Source organism: Artibeus jamaicensis, unplaced genomic scaffold (genome assembly GCF_021234435.1).
Source record: "Artibeus jamaicensis isolate MK-2021 breed Jamaican fruit bat unplaced genomic scaffold, CSHL_Jam_final contig_452, whole genome shotgun sequence".
In the NCBI taxonomy this organism is placed as follows: Eukaryota; Metazoa; Chordata; class Mammalia; order Chiroptera; family Phyllostomidae; genus Artibeus; species Artibeus jamaicensis.
The window spans coordinates 2,141,040-2,151,749 of NW_026521837.1; the positions used below are offsets into that span (position 1 = coordinate 2,141,040).

Genomic DNA, 10,710 nt, shown 5'->3' on the forward strand with positions numbered 1-10,710 from the left:
AAGACAAGAGTGAACTGAGGCTCTCAGTTAAACTTGCAGTCAATCCATGGAGTGCTGAAGGCTAAAATCCAGGAAAATATCCCATCTCTGTGGTCATCTCGCCCACATCATCACTCCACTTTCCAATCAAGCTTTACATTTATATGGGGGAGGCTATATTATTGTTTTCTGCAGATCTTAAGAAGGGCTACAGGGAGAATGCATTTCTATGTTAAGATTGCAGTGTAAACACTAGAGAACAAGACGCACAATTTCTTGTTGAAAAAGGAAATGTACTGAGAAACTGGCCTTTCAAAAAGAGTCATACTGTGGAGGGAAGGAGTGCTTTTTTGGAGTATTTGTGCGTCCATTAAGAAGGATGAAATCTAAAAAAAAAAAAAAGAAGGATGAAATCTAGTGCAGAGAAATCTATTCAAATTACCCTAAAATAGAGTCTATAGATGAAATCTATAACTTCTGTTGTTATCATACCATCCTATTGTCAGTGGCGACAAAATAAGTCACAGTATCTTTAAGCTATTAGTTCTAGGAGCTCCCAAGTACAATTTCACCTCTCTTGTGTGTGTGCATGTCCCTCCCAGATGATGACCACCTTAAAGGACAGGCCAGTGTGAATCTACTGAAGTTGGTGCTGGTCTAATAGCATTCTCATATACATGATATCACACTCTAAATGGTTTCAAATGCACCTTCAGACTCCATTACCTAGTATAGTATTTCAAGAAGAGTTAGCCTTCAGTCCAAACTGCCTACACACTGAGCAATGAAGAAATACACATTTCTTCTCTTTCCAGAGAAGAATGAGTAATTTTCAGTTGCTCCTCTTCCCATTGTCTCCCAGAAAAGTAAAGGGAATATAGATTATATTGTTTATAGCTTGGAAAGATGCTCAGTAAACCACAGCTTCTGGGAAAGAAGGTGTATAGCTTTAAGTTTCAGGATCCTCTGAATATCAAACAAAGAAAAGGTTAACCACCAATTAGAAATGAGCTTGGACTGTGGGATCTGGGAAGACAACAGAGTAGGAGGCTGCACATTGTGAGTGCTGCCGGGCCATCCGTGAGACCTCCTCCACACACACGTGGCCCTTTCCCTGTACTCTATAGTCCTCACCCAACCTCCTTTTTAGGAAAGATACACACACACAGTAAAACAAAAATTAAAAATTAAAAACAAGCATTTTTACCCTTCCTTCACCATACACACACAAATCTTGTTTTTCCCCTTTTGTTTTCCATGTTGACATTTTGCTGCCTATAAGTATTTTTTAAAGTAATGGTTGAGTTGGGGGCAAGGGGTGGAATGGGTAAAGGTGGTCAAAAGGTACAAAATATCTGGGGATGTCTTGTGTAGGATTGTCACTATAGTTAACCATACTGAACATATATATTAGAAGGTTCCTAAAAGAGTAGATCTTTAAAGTTCTCATTACAAAGAAAAAGGTTATAGCTGTTAACCAAACTTATTGTGATAATCATTTCACAATACATACTCATAACATATCAAATAATTATGCTGTACATCTTGAACTCATACAATGTTATATCAATTATATTTTAAAACTGGAAAAGAATTAAAAATGAAAGCAGTGGTCCATCAGGTCATTTGTTGTTATTTTTTGTTTTAAAATTATAATCTTTTTAGCTGTAAAGACTGGCTAACAGCCTTAATCAGATGCTTAGGGATGGTTAAGGACATAAAAAATTTGAGCCAAAATGAAAAATGATTCTTACTCTCCCTTGCTTGAGCTACATAGAATGTTTCCTCAGTTTCCCCACTATGCTAACTCTTGTGAAAAACATCCTACAGAACTAAACCAAACCGACCAGGATAAAGGGACACCTAAGAAAAGTATCCCCCCACCCACTTCTCCATCACTCCCAGTTTCATGGGGCCAGCTGGAATCCTGGGTGGAAATAAATGAACTGGAATCTCAAGTCACTGCTGCAATCAACTGGAAAAAGAAGTGAATGCCAGTGCAGTATGGTCCCGGAGCCCAGCTCAGGCTGCTGCCCACAGAACTCAAAGTACTTCAGTGCCCAGACTGGCAATAATGCAGACCCTGTCTGCCCTCTGCATACTGGCCTGCAGGGGGGAGGCCAGGCCACCAGCATTTACATTTCTCAGATGTGTATCTAAATGTAAAGGTGAACAGTTCTGAGAGAATGTTCACTAAAGGAATCAGAAGAGGTGTTTTTGCATATTACTAACTAGAAATAAATACTCTAACTTAATTTACTTGAGAAAAAGGTTTAATCTCAGTTCCAAGTTTTCTATGAATGACACTACTATATTACTGCTAACAACAATAATGATAGCAATAATAGTTATTATGCCAGAAGTAGCATTCCTAACTACATTGTGAATTTTTCACAATTACATTGTGAAATTTTAAAAAAAAGTTAAGTTGTTTGGCTTTTCAAATCAGAAGAAAGGTGGGTAAAAGTTAGTAAAGTAGATGAAAAACTTCCATTTTTTTGCAAATTAATAAAATTAAAATGAAGTATTAGGCTGGTAAACTTGCTCTTTCCCAGATTCTTTCATAGATAGAGGGAGAGAGGAGGACAAGGAGAGAGGAGAAGAAAGGAGGAATAAAGGTTAGGAAGGAAGGAAAGGAAGGAAGGAAGGAAGGAAGGAAGGAAGGAAGGAAGGAAGGAAGGAAGGAAGTTCTGAATGTTCACAGCTAAGATTTAAATTACCTCACCGCAGCAGAGCAAGGCCTCTTTTGAAATAGCCTCTCTATAGGTCACAGACCTTAGTCTTGCTAAGAACACAGAAATTTTAAAGTTTGGCATTTATTGGGAACTTTACAGGTAAACTAGAGAACAGAAATAAGGAAGATTTGCATCCTTTCTTCCCACTAAACAATGCCATCAGAAATATATTTTATAATAATTTCCTTCTGGCAGTTTTCATTCTCAGTTTTCATGATTTTATTCCCAGCCTTTACAATGTTTTTAAAAGTTATTTTCAAGATGAACAAAACAAGTCCACACTTTACTGGACACTAGTCTGAAGAATCTACTGAATTCTATTGATTTTTCTGTCTTTGAACACAAGCTCATTAACCTGAAACACTAACGAAGTAACTATATTTCACTGAGCTTAAAATTGAGGGTCTAAAAACTAAAGGATCCCAAGACAGTGATACCTCCCTCTCCCTGGGATTCCTAGTTCTCTCTCTCTCTCTCTCTCATGCAAATTTATCTGTAGAAGCCTTTGCATTGCTCCCTTAATCCTACAGCCTTCACATTAGTTAGAAGTTTTCTTTAAATTCATTATTTTAAATTGTAATAGTTAGCAAAATCAGAGCTCCTGTCTTTCCAAATTCTGCATTCTTGCGAGCTATAGTGTGAGCAAAACGTTAGCATCAAATAGCAGTTGCTGCGAGGTCATCAAGCTTCACTGACTCCTCTAAGCTAAGAGATCTAGGCTTGCCTGAGGAGCTACCTTGGATATTTGGAAATAAGGTTTTCCCAAAACTCCCCAGGAACTTCCTTGCAAAAGAAAAAGTCATCAGGAAAAACTTGACAGCACAGACATCAGATCAGCTTTTGAGACGTTTCTCCAAGAAGCCCTATGAGTAAATCTGCATTTCCTGTATCTTCCCGATCCAGAAGAATGAGAGAGATGATGCCACTTTTAATAATAATAACAATGCAACTATTTTTACCCAAGAAACCAGTATAAGATTTTTCTGGTCTTGACTTTTACTTGAGATCTCTGAGGAGATCAGATGATCTGGATTCTTTCATTCAAGGCAACAGACGTGTTCGAACTTTTTTTTTTTAATTTGATTTATCCTTTGAAACAAAGTGCATTACATTTAACTGGTCCTGCAAGGGGGGATCTTTTCTCTTTACAAACCAAATCCTTATATAAATTAATAAAAGTTAAAGATGCTAATATATCACCGTTATTAGCTTAAAAAAGAAAACAATTTACAGTCTGTAGTATTATCATACAAAACACTTCAAATTCAATTATAGCAACTAAATGGATTTTTATGTTTCTGACCCAAAGCAGTTGTAACGATTCCCACCATCTACTTTAACACGCATTTTTATAAGAAAGGAGTTAAATTAAATACAAGCTATGTAGCCCCTCCCTTCCCAATACTTTCTTTAAATCACTAATAAATAGCAACAAACGACTGTGCAATTTCAGAGAGGAACCAAGAGGCAGGTCTGGGGCCTTTCCTAGTTCCACGTCTTCTACTTCAAGTCCTGGACGCAAGAGGCTGGAGGGGGTGGGGGACTGGGGTGGTCGGGAAAATCGAGAAGGGACGAGGGGGAAATGAGGTACTACAAACCCAAACCCGGCAGAGTAGCTGGAGAGGGAAGCTGAGGATATTCTTTTCTATGCTTCTCCAATGACGTTCAGAATAAAAGGGGAACGTGTGGTTTGAACAGCTTTTAAAAGGGATAGAGAGAAGGAAGGATGTCCATCTTTTTATACCAAATTCAAAAAAAAGCGTTTTACACTTTAAATATTAATAATAAAGTAATTTCTAGTCAGTGTGACTCACGATTTATTTACAAAGGGCCTTCAACAGGTTACTTTAGTCCGCACAACAGTTTGTAGGGGAGAGAGAAACGTCCCTCTTCCCATCTGAGGCGGCTGCCCGCGCGCTTAGTTCCGAGGTTCCCAGCACAGTGGGTGTCCATCCTTCGAAAAGCCTTCCCTGAGCCCCCCCCCACCCCCGCCCCTGGCCAGCGCTGGGGCAGGGACGCGTGAGTGGGCAGGGACCGAGGCGGCTCCCACCGCGGGGTAAGGGGTTAGTGTACCCAGGGGACCTGGGAGGGTGGTCCGGCTGCAAGTTTCAGTTGCGTTCTTGACGCATCACATTTCGTTGTCTTTTCCGCCTTCTCACCGACCCCGAGTCTCTCCTCCCCTCCCCTCCTTCCTCAACTTCTAGGTTAAAAAAATAGATATGTACATCTCAAAATAGCAAAGGACCCAGCAGGCGGGGCGGGAAGGCAGGGCTCGCGGCCCCGCGGCCCCGCGGCCCCGGAGGAGGCGGCGGCCTGGCAGTGGCTCTCAGGACGCGCCGTCCGTCTCGGACCCGTGCAGCAGGAGGCCACCGCCACCGGACTTGTGCTTCTTCAGCAGTTGCGTGATTTTCTCGTCGTCTGAGTTGGGGTCCAAGGGCTTGTTGTAGTCGTCGTCCTCCTCCTCGTTCTCCGAAGTCCCCTTGAGCCGCTCAGTCTCCGAGTCCTGCTTCTTCTTGGCGGTGGCCATCTCCGCCGCATGCTTCTTCCTCCACTTGGTCCGGCGGTTCTGGAACCAGACCTGCGGGCGGACCCAGGGGAGGAGAGGGGAAACAAAGGCGGCAGGAATTGAAGACCAGCAGATCCAGCAGCGCAACTTCTCCCACGTCCCGCGGGCGCTCCGGCGGGCCCCTGGCTTGCCGCCCTCCCTCAGAGATTCCCAGGTCTGAGCCGTCAAAGTCAGTCTCAGAAGCCCCAGGTTCTTCTGAGTCACACGCACCAACAAACGGACTGCCGTTGCCATAGCGATAGTAACACAAATGTATTGAGGTTGTCTTTGAGCCATTTCTCAGAAGAGAAAAAACTTGGAAATGTAAAATGAATGTCCCTAAAAATAAGTGCACTTTCTTACTTTCTAGTTTAAAATGGAAAAATTTTCTTCTTTCAAAGCTGCCCCATAATGACTGTGATTTTTATTCGTGATTTACTTTCTTAGATTAAGGTATTCCAAATAATCTAAGTGTACTGGCACTTTATTGTGACTTGTGGGACAAGGCAGAGCACCCCCCCCACCTCCGTTCTCCCCTTCACTTTTGTCTCAGGTCTGAATATACACAAGCATGGTTAAAAAGCCCCTCCCCACTTACACTTGCAATCACATAGTTTTTATTTAATTTGCTAAACCTGAAACCTCAAATCACTAATAATAACCAACATAAATGCATGAAAATATTTAATAGTTCAGTCAAAATCATTACAGTGGAGTGTGTGTGTGGTTTAATGCTTTGCATAAAATGAAAGCCAAGGTTACAGTTTTCATGTTATTTTTTAAATGAAATATTGCCAGTTACATTACTTCCCACTATTAACATGCCTAGTTTTTCAAATATTATTTTAACATTATTCTTCCCCAATGCATTCATTTTATATAAAAATATTTTAAATCTACTCACCACGTTTAACACCATACTTGATACACATATTTAAAGCATCAGCGATGAACAACCAATTTCCCAAACACACTGTGTTATCCTCTCTTTAATGCTTCTCACCCATTTTCTCATTCACTATGTATTTAACTAGAGAATCAGATTGTTATAAAAATGATTTCGATTTTCCTTATACAGCTATAATAATTCACTTCAAGCCACGCAGACACATTCACAGTGACAAATGAAGACCTCCAGATCATGGTGGCAGGCTCTGTACCAGTCACTGCAAAAATAATTGTAACTGTGATGGTGTTCTAATGGTCACACACAAAATCACTCCTTAAGTGTATTTCATGATGCTTCTCCAAGGGGAAATAGACTCTAACCAGCAGACGTAGCTAACAGTTATTCCTACTTACAGAACCAACAATATGACTAATGAAAACAGACTTAAACACAAACACACACACCCCCAAAACCAAATATAACTAATGAAAAAGATCAAAAGAAAATATTGGAAATATAAGAAGCCACTAGATTTAATTAATCCAGCTGGATCCCTTTATTTTTCAAGAAAGGATTTCTAAAATTTGAATCCCTGGAAATATGCTGTACAACTCAATTATAATCTAAGTGACATTTTAAATTTAAGTTATCATAAACAGTAAAATACCTTACATGTGTTGATAAACTTATTTAAAACAATTCAATTTCATAATAAGGTAATAACCCTATCAATTTATTTGAAAAAATACTATTGCAGAAGCAATTGCCTTCAGCTAAACTAAAAGCAGATTCATCCCTGCTCAGGGGTTACGCCCTGTGGATTTATGTTTTTAAACCTGCAAGTTACTATGCAGTAGCATTATAATGCTAAACTACACCCGGAAATTATGTAATTAGTGAAGCCTGAATTAACAAAGAAAAGCCTGAATGCCTTTGCAAATAGAATAAATAGAAGCCATCTCACTGGTCTTATCTATTGTCGGGGCTGATATTTTGGTAATTCTTTTTACTCTCTAATAATCGTGAGTTTCCCCAGCACACGCTGCTATCTAGATTAACCTCATGTCAAAGGAGGGGGACTTTATTCCTTTTGTTCTGCAACAGTTTGCTCGCCCCGGGGTTCCCAGAGTCTTTACCGCTCCCCCTTCACTGACCTCATCTGCTCCCCAGACCCCTCAGACTCGCACCTCAGGAGGCTGTTTATTAGACGAGGGGAGGGGACTATCCCTTGAGCTGCGAGGTCCACTCACCTTGACCTGACTCTCCGTCATCCCCAAAGAATAGGCCAAGCGAGCCCTCTCGGGCCCCGCCAGGTATTTCGTTTGCTCGAAAGTCTTCTCCAGGGCGAAGATCTGCTGGCCGGAGAACGTAGGTCTCGTGTGTTTTCTCTTCCCGTCTTTGTCCAACAAAATGGATCCTTGATCTGAGAGGACAAATAAACAAGGGAAGGGGAAAAACAATCGGTTGCAAGTGGCTCCACCGAAACGAAACGAACTCACAAAACAAATCTTTTGGTGGAAAAGAAAAGCTTATTTGGCGGCGGACTCCAAAAGTGTCGTGGGGCTTCCAGTCCCACCGCGCCTGGCTGCCTTTTGATCCGACCTGTGCTTTAAAAGCCGGATGTGTTTGGAGCAACAGTATATAACCTTCTGCTTAACACCTGTGTCAGGTAGCCCGGCCCCACGTCGCTGAAGTCTGCCGAAGCCCAGCAGTCAGGCCCCAGGGAGCAGAGGGGGCGCGGGGAAAGGCCGCTGGGCCCCGACCCCTTGCGGGAGGATGACTAGTTTCTTTCCTTCAACGCTTTCCTAACCTATGTTCGCACGACAATGGGCGCCTTGGGGTTTTTTTGTTTTTTGGTTTTTGGTTTTTGGTGGGTTTTTTTTTGCATACAAGGGAGCGAAATCGCCCGCAAGTCCAACGCTGCTGGGCTGAGGGAGAGGAGGCGACGCCTTTGTTGGCGGCCCCAACGCGACCATCAAAACGCGCACAATAGCGTCCCCGCACCCTCACCCGCCCGCGCCGCCCTCCTTCCCCGGCTTCCCACGGGAGCCTCCACTGGCTCCGGCAACTTGCCTCGGTTAGCGCCGCTCAGCCACACGAAAGCACTCGAAAGACGTAGAGGAAACTTAGGGGACTCGGTCAAAAGCAAAGAACTAAGCGAGAAAAGGACCTGGGGCCCGGCCACAGACGGCACCTGAGAGGCTGGGAAACTCCAGGGCACGGCTGCCTACTACACAGACTGGAGGGATCCCGGTGCAGCGGAGTTGGTTTCCAGCAAGGTCCCTACGAGATGTTGCATTCCCCTAGTTCCTGTCCCGTCACCTCTTTTCTCTTACGGTTCTTTCTTGTGTTAGCAAGGTGAGGGAAACGACGCCCTTCACTATGTTTGGCCCATGGAGTCGCAACCCTCTGGGGCCAGGGCGGATGGGAAAGCGAGGGACAAGCGGTGGAGAGCGGCCCGCAGTGAGGGGCCGCTTACCCTCCTCCACAGGCCGTGGGCCTTTCTTCAATGGGTTCCTGCCTGCCGGCCAAGTGTACTGCGGGGAGTGGCGGCGAAGAACTAGAGTAAGGACAAACTGGGCCGAGACGTACGTGCAAATACGCCCGCCTCCACTCGGGGATGTGGAGGGCTCGCCGTTGCCGGTCTCCGCCGGCCCCCAGAGAGGAAGCCAGTTAGACTGGCGAGGGCGGAGTGGAGGCCCGGACAACAGGCAGGAGCCGGGAAAGTAGGGGTGCGGGCGGAGCTCAGTGGCTTCTCCTGCCCTCCCACCCCTTTAACGCAGGGCCGGCCTGAAGTTCCGGCCGGGCTGTTCCCGGAGCAACAGTGGCCTCAGATGATACACACGCCCCGCACCGTGGTGCGCTCCACGAGGACGCGTGCTCATCCTCTCCTCGAGGCGTGCCCAGGGCTGCGGGAGAGGCGGGAGCTCAGGAAAGAGAGAATCCCTCTCTGGATACCCCGGCCCAGCCTGTACTGGGCCGTCCCGGCGTTGCCAAACTACCAAGGAGGCGAGAGCGAGGACCGACTCTCCAACACCAGGGGTCCTGACCTGAGCGCCTGCAGAACGCGCACAAGTGGGCGCGGGCGATCGTACTCACGAGGGGTGCAGGCCAGGCGCGCGTCCCTCCAGGGCGGACTCTGCATCACTCCCGGCCAGAAGATAGGCGTCCGGCCGGGCAGCTCGGCTAGTGGCTTGGGGTACCGACCCACGGCGGCCACGGCTGCGGCACTGGGGCTGAAGTAGAGCCCGGGCGGAGGCGGCGGCGGGCTCAGGCTGCTGAAGCGGGGCAGGCCCGCCAGCAGCCCCGCTGGGGACGAGGCGGCGGCCGCAGCGGCTGCAGCCGCGGCCGCAGCGGCGGAAGCCGAAGAAGCGGAGGTGGACGAGGAAGAAGAGGAGGAGGAACCCGAGGGCGAGGCGGAGGGCAAGGCTGCCCCTGAGCCCACGGGCATAGAGGGCCGGCTCAGGATGTCGTTGATGCCGTGTGGGGTGGCGGCCGAGAGCTGCTGCGGGGGGCTGCCGAGGGAAGAGAGCCCCCCCGCGGCCGGGGGCTTCAGGCCGCCTGGGTTGTGGGTGCCCAAAGGCGGTGAGGGCGACGACGAGGAGGACGAGGAGGAAGAGGAGGGGGGACCGGCGGGCAGCGGGGGGTACGCAGCGGGGTAGAGCGGGGTCTTCATTTCGGCCATGCTGTGGAGGGCGGCCAGGGGCGGGCTGCTGAGCAGGAAAGCGCTCTGCCGGGTGCCCTCCATCGCCCCCACCGCTAACATCCCACGGCCAAGCCGCAGCCCGCAGCCACAAAGCGAGGGTGCCGGCTGGTGCCCCCGGCGGGCTCAGGGGAGAGAGAAGCGCGGAGGGCTGGAGCAAGAAGCCGCTCCACGCACCCAGAGGCGACCTGCCAAGTGGGCCGCGAACGCTGCCGCCGAGAGTTGCTCTCGGAGCTGCGCAAAAAAAAAAAAAAAAAAAAAAAAAAAAATGAACAAACACGCCACTGGAGAGGTGGCGGCTCTCGGAGACCTGCGGGCGTCAGGGCGGGTTCGGCTGTCCTTCCGCTGCTGGACTCAGTCGAGGTCTCTTCTGTCTTCCTCACTTTGCCCCGCCGCTCAAACTGTGCTACTTCTCATTTTCTCCCCCGGGAAATCAGCAAAACAAACCCCACGCCGGCCCCAGAGAGTTTGTAACAAAGTTAAGAGTCACCAAATCTGCACTTTGATGTTGGGGGCTGGCTGGCTTTCTTTACAGAGGTTCAAAGGACGCCGGGTTCCGCCCGAGGAGCTCCTCTAATCTGACTCGGAAGCCTGGCTCATTCGGCCGCGAGGCCGCTTTGCCCTCGGCGCTCGGGGCGACCGGGCCGGGGCGCACCGGCCCGCGGGCGGATCTCGCCTCTGGGCGCGCTTCCTGAGCGGGCCAGAAACCGCAGCGCCACCCGTCTCGGCAGCTCTGGGATTCGGCCCGGCGAGCCGCCTTTCCCTCAGGCGACGGGGCACTAGAGTTGCAATATTGGAAAGAAAAAGGGGGAGAAAAAATACAGAAAAGCAAAGACTAAGTGTGAGAAGTCTGACGACT

At 47.4% G+C, this 10,710-nt stretch overlaps 1 protein-coding gene across 1 annotated transcript; it reads right to left on the reverse strand.

Moving 5' to 3' along the window:
- Positions 1–5,040: 5,040 nt before the first annotated feature.
- Positions 5,041–9,914, reverse strand: NKX6-1 (NK6 homeobox 1). Its single transcript, XM_037156087.2, has 3 exons — positions 9,248–9,914; positions 7,399–7,571; positions 5,041–5,292 (listed from the first exon to the last, which is right to left on the reverse strand). The coding sequence occupies exons 1-3, from the start codon at positions 9,912–9,914 to the stop codon at positions 5,041–5,043; spliced, it is 1,092 nt and encodes a 363-aa protein (XP_037011982.1).
- Positions 9,915–10,710: the final 796 nt, after the last annotated feature.

Coding starts and splice junctions, on each gene's coding strand:
- NKX6-1 (XM_037156087.2), bottom strand. CDS start 9,914: ATGTTAGCGGTGGGGGCGATGGAGGGCACCCGGCAGAGCGCTTTCCTG. Junction 7,572..9,247: donor GCGCCTGGCCTGCACCCCTC/GTGAGTACGATC, acceptor TTGTCCTCTCAG/ATCAAGGATCCATTTTGTTG. Junction 5,293..7,398: donor TGACGGAGAGTCAGGTCAAG/GTGAGTGGACCT, acceptor GTCCGCCCGCAG/GTCTGGTTCCAGAACCGCCG.